The sequence below is a fragment of the Tursiops truncatus genome, chromosome 16 (genome assembly GCF_011762595.2).
Source record: "Tursiops truncatus isolate mTurTru1 chromosome 16, mTurTru1.mat.Y, whole genome shotgun sequence".
NCBI lineage: Eukaryota > Metazoa > Chordata > Mammalia > Artiodactyla > Delphinidae > Tursiops > Tursiops truncatus.
This window is the reverse complement of record NC_047049.1, coordinates 29,673,966-29,686,385: the sequence shown is the minus strand read 5'-3', so window position 1 is coordinate 29,686,385 and position 12,420 is coordinate 29,673,966. Positions and strand designations below refer to the sequence as shown.

The following is a 12,420-nucleotide window of genomic DNA, read 5'->3' as shown; positions in this document are numbered from 1 at the left end:
GGAATTTGCGTGGCTGTTAGGAGTGGGAAAATAGAGTTCCGGTGGCGCAGTGGTTAAGAATCTGCCTGCCAATGCAGGGGACATGGGTTCGAGCCCTGGTCTGGGAAGATCTCATATACATGCTGTGGAGCAACTAAGCCTGTGTGCCACAACTACTGAGCCTGCACTCTAGAGCCTGAGAGCCACAACTACTGAGCCCACGTGCCACAACTACCGAAGCCCATGCTCCTAGAGCCCATGCTCTGCAGCAAGAGAAGCCACCGCAATGAGAAGCCTGCACACCACAACAAAGAATAGCCCCTGCTCGCCACAACTAGAGAAAGCCTGTGCTCAGCAACAAAGACCCAACACAGCCAAAAATAAATACATTTATAAAAAAAAAAGAGAGAGTTCTAGGCAGCTGGTAGAGCATAGGCAAGAGGCTCAGAGGCCTGGAAGGGTGTGTGGAGTTGGGGAAACTGGGAGCAGCTCTATGGGGCTGGAGACGGGGGTAGGTAAGAAGTGGGGCTCTGAGAGACAGGGCTGGACAGGTGAGCGGGGCCAGACTGGGGAGGGCATGTGTCTGTGTGACTTTCTGACTTTGGCTGAGCCTGTCTCCTCAGATGTAAAATGGGAAAATTAAGGCCTTCTCTTGGTACAGGGTTGTTGTGAGATTTTAACTAGATAATGAAAATAAAATGGGTGGTACTGGGCCTGACACAGGTTCAGTAACTGGTGTTACTCTTGTGGTGGTTGTTGTTGATGACGATGATGGTAATAATAATAACTGGGCTTCCTAGTTCCCCTTTGGTCTATTCTTTTTTTTTTTTTAATTAATTTATTTATTTATTTTTGGGTGTGTTGGGTCTTCGTTTCTGTGCGAGGGCTTCTTCTAGTTGCGGCGAGCGGGAGCCACTCTTCATCGCGGTGCGCGGGCTCTCACTCTCGCGGCCTCTCTTGTTGCAGAGCACAGGCTCCAGACGCGCAGGCTCAGTAGTTGTGGCTCACGGGCCTAGTTGCTCTGTGGCATGTGGGATCTTCCCAGACCAGGGCTCAAACCCGTGTCCCCTGCATTGGCAGGCAGATTCTCAACCACTGCGCCACCAGGGAAGCCCCCCTTTGGTCTATTCTTAACACAGCAGCAAGAGTAATGCTGTTAAAACTTGGCAGATGATGTTCCTCCTCTACTCACAAGACTCAGGGACTCCCCCAAAGCCACAGCCCTTGTACTAGTCTTCCAGCCCCTACATGACCTGACCTTCCCCTAACCTGTCTCCACACATGTCCGTCACTCTGCTTGAGCCAAACTGGCCTCTTTGCTATGCCTTGAATGTATCAAGTTACTCCTGCCCCAGGGCCTTTGCACTTGCTGCTTCTTTTTACTGGAATGCTTCTCCTCAGGTTTCCACAGGGCTCACTCCCTAGCCTCCTTTATGTCTTTACTCAAGTGTCACCTCCTCAGTGAGGTCTTTGGCTAAGCTGTCTGAAATCACAGACTGTCTCCCCTCACCCACGCCAGCACTCCTCATCTCCCTTCCCTCCTTTATATCCCTTCTCTGTATTTATCACCTTCTAACATACTATGTATTTTTATTGTTTATTGTTTGTCACCCATTAGAATATACGCCTTATGAGGGCAGGGCTTTTTGTCTGTTTTGTGCCCTGCTGTATCCCAGCATCTAGCTCACAACTGGTGCCCGTTAATACATGTCATTTTTATATTATCATCTCTGGAGCATGGAGGGTGGGGTGGGGTAACCTTCCCCTGCGGGGTATGGCCAGCCCATGACTGGGGCCTCCGAGCTTGCCTTGCTTCTTTGGAAAGACATTTCCTCCAGTCCTTCCTGTTTCTTCAACAGGAGCCCAGAACCTGCAGGCTTCTAGCTGACAGCCTCATCCCTCTCTGCAGGCTTCCCCACTTATTTCAAAACACAGCCCCCTCCATTTGCTCTGGGGCTTCCTCTCTTCCAGGAAACTCAGTGAGCATGGGGGCGGGTGGATGGCTCATTTCAGAGGAATTTCCCTGGTTCCGCAAGCAGCCCAGTGCCTGGGAGTCCAGGAGCCTTCATGGCCTGATTTAGATCCTGGGAGCAGGGCTCCAGCTGCAGTCCTCACATCCAGCTGGAACCCCATTCTGAGGCGTTTGCAAAACCTCCTGCCCTTGTGCATCCCCACTCCTTCTATATTACTGGGCTGAGTCCAAGCCTGGGAGGAAGGTACCATGGTCACTTGGTCACTCCACTGGGCCAGGCTTCTGTCTGGCTGTGGATCTCAGTGCAGAACTGGGGTCACAGAGGCAGAGGGGGCCACCTCCCCCGGTCCTTCCAGCTTTCTCTTTCTGCCCGACCACAGGGCCCCTGATGAGGTACCCCTGAGGGAATCCCTGCTCATTGTGTTGGGGGTATTCTTCTGACAGTGACTTCAGTTTCACAGAAACCTCTTCCAGATTCCAATTTCCCTTGGCTTTGTGTGTAAAATGACTCTAATGAGGGAGAGAAATCTAGACATACATGAGTAGCTGTAAGACAGGAGAATTTACATATCTCAGGTGTCAGGCCTAGGAGAGCCCTTAGGGTCATGAGGCCCTCCCTCCTCTTTTAAATGACGAAGAGCCCGAGGTCCCTAGAAGGACTGTGAGCTGTCAAGTGTCACACAGCTGGAGGACACTGAGCTGGGACTCAAAGCTGGGCTTCCTGACTGCTCATCCAGTGCTCTTTCCACCAGCCAGGACACTGGGACTGGAATCCAGTCTCTGACCACAGAGCCTGTGCAAGCAGCCATCACTCCACACTGGCACCAGATGGCTTCTTCCCCTCTAACGCCTGAGCCCAGCCTCTATAATGAGGCCATCACGCTTGTAGGGGCTCCTGGGCTTGGCTTAAGATAGGCTTATGCTGTTAGGGTGGCAGCCCGCTCCTTTCATTAGAAAAATGCTGCCCAACTGCAGAGCTTTCACTGGGAGGAAAGGGTTCCTGCCACTGAGCCTAAAATCCCCAGGGATTCCTTTGATTCCATTTCACATAATCACACTCTCTCATGTCACCGGCAGTGCCTCCCTTGTAGGCCTTCACCCCCTTAAGGTCTTGCATGTGATGAACCTATTCCACTTAGCTTGGCAAAGCCCAGAATGTGGGTCTTTTCATGTTATAATTAATCCATTTCCCCTGTTCCTGCATTGTTTCAGATATTTCATCTCTGAATATCCTCCAATTTCAGAGTATCTTTCTGGAACAGTGGATGCCAAGAGCCCAATGCCAAGAACCTAATTCCACAATCAGGAAAGATCTCGTTAGAAACAGACAGAGGAAGGGGCGTCCCCACTGGGCAAGAGTTGGACCCAGGCTGCCAGTAACAGGACCATCTGGAAGGTCTTCCCTCCTCCCTTCCTGGACACCCAGGGCTGCCCAGATACCAGTGTGAAGGCAGAGGGGGCTTCCCAAATGCCCTCCTGGGCACAGAGGATGGATGGAGCCCTCTCTGAGCAGGGACATAAGTTTGAATCCGTCTCCATGTCTCCTCTCTCAGCCTCCTCTCACCACCCTGGTCCAGCTTTTTATTCATTCATCAGACATTTATTAAGCACCTGCTACATGCCAGGCCTAGGGCTAGGCACTGGGGATACTATGGTAAACAAGAGGCACGTCATCCCTACCCTCAAGAAGCTTATGTTCTAGTGCATTGGAGTGACAATAAATAAGCAAAGCGACAGATAGATGTGAACAGGTGAAGTGCAAGGAGGCCAAGTGCAGAGTCCAGGGAAGGAGAGTAAGAGGGGCCACCTGGAGTGGATGGTCCAGGAGGGCCTCTGAGCGGGAGCACTGAAGCTGAGACCTGAAGGTGGGAAGGACCCTGCAAAGGAAAGATGTGGGAAGGTGGGTTTCTGGAAGAAAGGACAGGATGTGCAAAGTTCCATGCAGGAAAGACCCAGCGAAGGGGAGAGATGGACGGATGGCCAGCGTGGCATGAGCTGAGGTTGGAGGCGTGAGGCAGCCGAGACCTGGAGGGCTTTATGCATTATTGCAAGTACCTGCCTTTCCCACGGACTCACTGTGTGACCTGAGCATGTAGCTTAACTTAGTTAAGCCTATGCCTTCTCTTTGGTGGGATGGAACTAGTAACTCTCCCTGTACAAACTTCTAGGAGGCTTTGATGAAATCCATGGAAAACACCAGTGCCTGGTAGTGGCACTGGTGCTCCATATGGGGAGCAATTCTTATTCTTATTTTCACCCCTAGTTCCTCAAGGAAAAACATCTCAACCCCTTGGCTCTTTTCCCATCCTACCTCTGTCCTCAATCCCTTCTCCTCTCAAATGTGGGACTCTCCCCATTCCAGCAGACACTCAAACAGGACTGATCAGACTTCAGCCTTAACAAGCCCACTTGTCTGAGCTCTGCATGTTCTAAATGCTGATGGGAGGGGAGGGGCTTCTGCCCTCATTGTGGGCTGGCTCCCATTCCTTCATCTGCCCTTGATTCTCTGTTCTTTCTGATCTTTAAATTGTTTTAATTAATTAGTCAGCAGGCACAACAAGAATATTTCTGGAATAAGAGTACAGCGAACACCTGTGTACTCACCACTCAATTTAAGGATAAGAACGCTGCCTTCCCATATGCAGTCTCCCTTCCCTGCCCTGTAGCTAAACCACCTTCTGGAATTTTGTGTATATCTTTTTTTTTCCTTTTCTTAATGGTTTGCCGCTTATGTTTATAGACCTAAGTAATGTTGTTTTAGTTTTTCCATGTTTTGGAACTTTATATACATGGAACGACACTGTAGATATATATATTTTTAAATTGGGGTAGAGTTGTTTTACAATGTTGTGTTAGTTTCTACTGTACAGTGGAGTTCCCTGTGCTATACAGCAGGTTCTTATTAGTTATCTATTTTATACATATTAGTGTATACATGTCAATCCCAATCTCCCAATTCATCACACCACCACCACCACCACCACTTTCCCCCCTTGGTGTCCATATGTTTGTTCTCTACATCAGTGTCTCTATTTCTGCCCTGCAAACTGGTCCATCTGTACCATTTTTCTAGTTTCCACATATATGCATTAATATACAATATTTGTTTTTCTCTTTCTGACTTACTTCACTCTGTATGACAGTCTCTAGATTCATCCACATCTCTACAAATGACCCAATTTCATTCCTTTCTATGGCTGAGTAATATTCCATTATATATATGTACCACATCTTATTTATCCATTTGTCTGTCGATGAGCATTTAGGCTGCTTCCATGACCTGGCTATTGTAAATAGTGCTGCAATGAACTTTGGGGTCCATGTGTCTTCTTGAATTATGGTTTTCTCTGGGTATATGTCCACTAGTGGGATTGCTGGGTCATATGGTAATTCAATTTTTAGTTTTTTAAGGAACCTCCATACTGTTCTCCATAGTGGCTGTATCAATTTACATTCCCACCAACAGAGCAAGAGGGTTCCCTTTCCCCCACACGCTCTCCAGCATTTGTTGTTTGTAGATTTTCTGATGATGCCCATTCTAACTGGTGTGAGGTGATACCTCATTGTAGTTTTGATTTGCATTTCTCTAATAATTAGTGATGTTGAGCATTCTTTCATGTGTTTGTTGCCAGTCTGTATGTCTCCTTTGGAGAAAGGTCTATTTAGGTCTTCTGCCCATTTTTGGATTGGGTTGTTTATTTTTTTAATATTGAGCTGCATGAGCTGTTTATATATTTTGGAGATTAATCCTTTGTCCATTGATTCATTTGTAAATATTTTCTCCCTTTCTGAGGGTTGTCTTTTCGTCTTGTTTGTAGTCTCCTTTGCTGTGCAAAAGCTTTTAAGTTTCAGTAGGTCCCATTTGTTTAATTTTGTTTTTATTTCCATTACTCTAGGAGGTGAATCAAAAAAGATCTTGCTGTGATTTATGTCAAAGAGTGTTCTTCCTATGTTTTCCTCTAAGAGTTTTATAGTGTCCGGTCTTACATTTAGGTCTTTAATCCATTTTGAGTTTATTTTTATGTATGGTGTTAGGGAGTGTTCTAATTTCATTCTTTTACATGTAGCTGTCCAGTTTTCCCAGCACCACTTATTGAAGAGACTGTCTTTTCTCCATTGTATATCCTTGCCTCCTTTGTCATAGATTAGTTGACTATAGGTGCGTGGGTTTGTCTCTGGGTTTTCTATCTTGTTCCATTGATCTATGTTTCTGTTTTTGTGCCAGTACCATATTTTCTTGATTACTGTAGCTTTGTAGTATGATCTGAAGCCAGGGAGTCTGATTCCTCCAGCTCTGTTTTTTCCCTCAAGACTGTTTTGGCTATTCACGGTCTTTTGTGTCTCCATATAAATTTTAAGATTTTTTGTTCTAGTTCTGTAAAAAATGCCATTGGTAATTTGATAGGGATAGCATTGAATCTGTAGATTGCTTTGGGTAGTATCGTCATTTTCACAATATTGATTCTTCCAATCCAAGAACATGGTATATCTCTCCATCTGTTGGTATCATCTTTAATTTCTTTCATCCGTGTCTTATAGCTTTCTGAGTACAGGTCTTTTACCTCCTTAGGTAGGTTTATTCCTAGGTATTTTATTCTTTTTGTTGCAATGGTAAATGGGAGTGTTTCCTTAATTCCTCTTTCAGACTTTTCATCATTAGTGTATAGGAATGCAAGAGATTTCTGTGCATTAATTTTGTATCCTGCAACGTTACCAAATTCATTAATTAGCTCTAGTAGTTTTCTGGTGGCATCTTTAGGATTCTCTATGTATAGTATCATGTCATCTGCAAACAGTGACAGTTTTACTTCTTCTTTTCCAATTTGTATTCCTTTTCTTTCTTTTTCTTCTCTGATTGCCATGGCCAGGACTTCCAAAACTATGTTGAATAATAGTGGTGAGAGTGGACATCCTTGTCTTGTTCCTGATCTTAGAGGAAATGCTTTCAGTTTTTCACCATTGAGAATGATGTTTGCTGTGGGTTTGTCATATATGGCCTTTATTATGTTGAGGTAGCTTCCCTCTATGCCCATTTTCTGGAGAGTTTTTTTTATCATAAATGGGTGTTGAATTTTGTCAAAAGCTTTTTCTGCATCTATTGAGATGATCATATGGTTTTTCTTCTTCAATTTGTTAATATGGTGTATCACATTAATTGATTTGCGTATATTGAAGAATCCTTGCAATCCTGGGATAAATCCCACTTGATCCTGGTGTTTGATCCTTTTAATGTGTTGTTGCATTCTGTTTGCTAGTATTTTTGCATCTATATTCATCAGTGATATTGGTCTGTAATTTTCTTTTTTTGTAGTATCTTTGTCTGGTTTTGGTATCAGGGTGATGGTGGCCTCATAGAATGAGTTTGAGAGTGTTCCTTCCTCTGCAATTTTTGGAAGAGTTTGAGAAGGATGGGCATTAGCTCTTCTCTAAATATTTGATAGAATTCACCTGTGAAGCCATCTGGTCCTGGGCTTTTGTTTGTTGGAAGATTTTTAATCACAGTTTCAATTTCATTACTTGTGATTGGTCTGTTCATATTTTCTATTTCTTCCTGGTTCAGTCTTGGAAGGTTATACCTTTCTAAAAATTTGTCCCTAGAGGGACAAGTCCCTCTAGGTGGTCACAAAGCACTGAGCTGATCTCCCTGTGCTATGCAGCTGCTACCCACTAGCTATTTATTTTACATTTGTTAGTGTATATATGCCAATGCTACTCTCTCACTTCGTCCCAGCTTACCCTTCCCCCTCTCCGTGTCCTCAGGTCCATTCTCTACATCTGCATCTTTATTCCTGTCCTGCCCCTAGTTCATGAGAACCATTTTTTTTTAAGATTCCATATATATGTGTTAGCATACAGTATTTGTTTTTCTCTTTCTGACTTACTTCACTCTGTATGACAGACTCTAAGTCCATCCACCTCATTACAAATAACTCAGTTTCGTTCCTTTTTATGGCTGAGTAATATTCCATTGTATATATGTGCCACATCTTCTTTATCCATTCATCTGTTGATGGACATTTAAGTTGCTTCCATGTCCCGGCTATTGTAAATAGAGCTGCAATGAACATTGTGGTACATGTCTCTTTTTGAATTATGGTTTTCTCAGGGTATATATATATGCCCAGTAGTGGGATTGCTGGGTCATATGGTAATACTATTTTTAATTTTTTAAGGAACTTCCATACTGTTCTCCGTAGTGGCTGTATCAATTTACATCAGGATCAGTTCTTAAACATTTTTTTCTAGCTATAGTCACTTCCTAGATAATTTCATCTAGACCCATGGTTTTAAATACCATTCACATACTGATGACTCCTGAAGTTATATTTCCAGCCCTCTACCTCTCCCCTGAACCCCAACTTCCTACTCTACTAAGGTGTATAACGTGCATATCAAACTTCCAACTTAAATCAACTAAGCACATGCAAACTCTGTATTCCCCATTCCTACTCAGCCCTTAGTCTTCCTCCCTCAGTAAATAGCAGCTCCTTTCTTCCAGTGGCTGAGACTTCAAAACTCGGAATCGTCTTTAACTCTCTTTCATGCTGCAACCTCAATCTATCTACAGGTCCTTTCAGCATTACCTCCAAGTTGTATCTAGAATCTGGCCACTTCTCACTCCACTGCTCCTACCCTAATCTAAGCCACCACCATATCTTGCCTGGACAACTCTAACAGCCTCCTAACTGGCTTCACTGCTTCTATCCTTGCCCCCCTGCCAACCCTAGCGTCCATAGTAATCTTCTAAAAACTGCAATTAGATAATACCACGCCTCTACTCTAAATCTTGTAAGGCTTGCCATCTCACTTTCTGAGTGCAATCCAAAATCCTTATGAGGGCCTACACGTCATCTAAAACCTGGCTCCTGCCACCTTTCTGATTTCAGCTCCCACCTCTCTTCCCCTGGCCCACTCCAGTCTAGCTAAACTGGTCTCCCTGCTATTCTTTGAACACACCAAGCCTGCTCCTTTCTTGGAGGCCTTGTACTCTGTCCTCTAAGCTTCGTCACTCTTCCCTCAGATACCTGCATGCTCAATTCTCTCACTTCCTTCAGGCCTCTGCCCCAATTTCACCTTAACAAAAAAACTTGCCCTGACTATTTTTTTCTGAAATACTCCCTCCCCCCGTCTCTCTCTCTCATTACCACGCTTTACTTTACTTCTTAGTGATGATTACAACTTGACATATTTTATACTATTAGCTAATCTGTTATTGATTGTTACCCCACTAATATAGGTTCAATAAGAACAAAGTCTTTGTGCATTTAGTCGTTGCTGTATCCCAAGCTCCTAGAAAAGTGCCTGATACATAGTAGGTGTTTAACAAATATACATGGAACGAATGGATTGGTTGAATGCACTCATCCAGATGTCTTGGCTTCAAGTGAAGAGAGTGGTTTCCAGATGGTTGTCTAATTAATATAATCAAAACCACGTGTGAGGAACCGGGAGCGGTGTACATGGAGATCATCAGATGTGCATTTATTTATCACCAGAGGCCACCATGGGGTCCACAGATATTTTCAGGTTGCTCCTTGGTGCCAAATCATTTGCCGAACTCTAAGGTGAAATGAAAATCTGCTTTTAACTTCTTTGGCATGTCATTATCCTTGGGGACTCAGTGTGTTCATCTGTGAAATGGGCAGTTGGAGATGTGGGTATATTCTGCCAATTTATAGTCTACAGTGCGCTGGAGGGAGGTGGTTCAGCTGGGAGGATGAACCACACACGCTCTGGAGCTTGACTGCCTGTGCCTGAATCCTGCCTCTGTTCCTCACAGGCCACACGACCTTAGGTAACTCACTCAGTTTCCTCATTTGTAAAGTGGGAATAATAAAAGGATAATAATAGCATTTAGTTCAAAGAGTAATTGTGAGTCTTATATAAGATAATACGTGTAGCGCATGTAGGATATGGTCTGGCACACAGGTGCTCAATAAATGTTAGCTATTAAAAATGAGATGTTCTGGGGGAAGTTCTGAGGGGTCATTGCTATTAATGTGTTTTAAGGGCAATAAGCTATCCTAGAATATCAGATGATATGGAATCTTTAAAAGTGTGATAATAGGTTTTGCTAAGATGTATGTGGGTCATTGGCTTGGTGGAAAAGGGAACATACATTCCTGGCTCTCTACTCTGCATTGTGTGTAGCTCTGGCTATGAAACCCTAAAAGATGGGCCAAACTATCTTTGGGTTGTGATCAAGCATGAGAAATTTCCACCCTGAGGAAAAATATTTGAAGGTTGCAAAATGAATGCTGGATTTGGTAGCCCATGATGATGATAGTGAAAAAGACACTTGAGGGAAGCTGTGAAAAATTTGGTATGACCAAATATATCTATATCAAGAAAATGAAGAGCATTGAGCAAAAGTCACGTGGAAGGAAAACCTGAGGAATACCACTATACATGAATGTAAATACTGCTTATAAGACATCTGAAGAATCTTATAAAAGCCAGCTCTGTGGAGATTCCCCCAAGAGCAGGTTGGAGAAATAATGAGCATATCAAGCCTATCAGAGACCAGGGTGGCTGTATTTTGTGCTGGAAAACAATATTTCCATAAGACCAGCAAGTTGATGTCTCTGAGTGAGAAAACTTGGAAGACTGTAGGTAAGCCAGGACCAGGATATTAAGCATGACATTGGGAGCTTTCCTGTCAACAGTTTTGATCACGTGAAACAAAATGGTGGCATCAAAATAGAAACTCCTCTCCCTTTAAAGCTATAGATAAAATTTGAAAATACATATCTATAGGTTTATAGATAAAATATGGAGTTTTCTGCTTCTGTGGACCATACATATGAGAGGATGTGCAACACTAAAGAAAAGTCTTTCAACATGCTGTGGCTAGTATGAGTATCATCTTTGTGGCTATCTTCGGTAATACTGATAATTTCCAGTAAATCTTGTGTTTGCAATAATGAAAAAAATGTGATAATAGTATTGTGATTAGGTAGGAGAATGCCCTTATTCTTAGGAGATACATGGTGAAGTACTTAAGAATAAACCCTCACAATGTCTGTCACTTACTTTCTAATAATCTAGCCAAATATATCTCTATGTTTCTGTGTCTATCTATCTATCAAGCAAATGTGACAAAATGTTAACAACTGTTGAAGCTAGGTGGATAGTATAGTTTATTGTACTATTCTTTCAATGTTTCTGTATGTTTGAAATTTTCAAAATAAAAGGTTGAGGAAAAGAAAGAACCCTAGAAATAGTCTAGTGAAGTCCAACACTCATTTTACAGGAAGAAGGTCAGGTGTGAAGTATTTACCTAAGGTCATGCTGCCTGAGGCAGGACCCAGGTCTGCTGGCTGCCCATGGCTCCCTGTGTGTGGGTTGCCGCTGTTGACCCTTAGGCAGCTGTGAGCTGCAGAGGAACATACCCAGCTTCCCCTCAGAGACCAAGGGGTGTATGGGTGTGTGAAAGGGCACCTGTGTTGGTATTTCCTTGTTTATTAAGCATATAGATAGGTCATCTGGTAGAAAGGTGTGATGTCGAAAATGTGAAAGAGGCACCGGAGCCAGACCTGCCATCCTTAGAGAGTGGGCGTACCCATTTGGCACCATCTGCTTGTGGTTTTTAATTGGAGATGGTGGTGTGTATGTCAACTCTGGGATTTCAGAGGAGAGAGGGAAGAGTAAGGGTTGGGGGCAGGGCCAGGAAAAGCAGCAAGGAGAGGCTGGCTTCAGTTCTGGAGCTCCCTGAAAGAAGGAACCCCAGGGTATCTCTGGGGATGAAACAAGGGTACATATTTAAAGAAAGGAGACGATTCTCTGCGGTCTGCAGCAGCCTCCTCTAGCTAATAGGGTTCAAGGCAGTGAAAAGGAGAGAGGGGAGAGGAGGGAACGTCCATGCAAGCCTCGAGAGGGGGCCACAAAGAAACAGAAGAGAAAGAAGAGGAAAAAAACGCAGACGAGGCAGCCTGGGCCACGATGGGGGAGGGGTTGGGAAGAAGGGCGTTGGAAAGGTAAAGAGCCCGCACCTAGGGGCCTGCGAACGAGTCGAGGACCCTCAGCCCTGGCAGGCTAGAGTGTCTTGCCCCAGAACGGTCCTGCCTCTCTCTCCTCCGAGTCTGCAAGTCCCTGGAGGCCTCGGTAGCGAGCGCCCAGGTCCTGGCTCTCTTACTAGGGGGAGGGGCAGGCAGGAGAGGCGGGGCCTCCGGGCCGGGCAGGAGCGGAGCTTCTGGCTGCGGGCGGGGCTCCTCTCCGGCGGGCGGGCGCCGGAGTCCGGGGCCGCCGCTTCTCCCACCCGATCTGCCGAGGCGCCTGGCCCCTCCTCCCCGCCACCCCCCACCCCCCGCCGCCCCCACGCCCGCCGCCCCTGTTAAAGATAAACCGGGACGCTGCCTGCAGGAGCAGCGGCAACCAGCGATCGGGCCCGGAAGAGCCTCGGCTGAGGCTTCGCCTCTCCGGCACGGCGACCTTATCAGCACCGCGGAGAGCACAGTGACCGTCTCCAG

At 45.1% G+C, this 12,420-nt stretch overlaps 1 protein-coding gene across 2 annotated transcripts in view; it reads left to right on the top strand.

The window, feature by feature from the left end:
• The window catches only part of ZFYVE27 (zinc finger FYVE-type containing 27), a 100,527-nt gene extending 88,155 nt beyond the window's left edge, over positions 1-12,372 (top strand). For both annotated transcript variants that reach the window (XM_073794106.1, XM_033841956.2), the window contains one exon: positions 12,314-12,372. In XM_073794106.1, the coding sequence (XP_073650207.1) occupies positions 12,314-12,357 (44 nt within the window). In that variant the 3' untranslated portion in view covers positions 12,358-12,372. The remainder of the gene's footprint in view (positions 1-12,313) is intronic.
• The last annotated feature ends 48 nt before the right edge of the window (positions 12,373-12,420 follow it).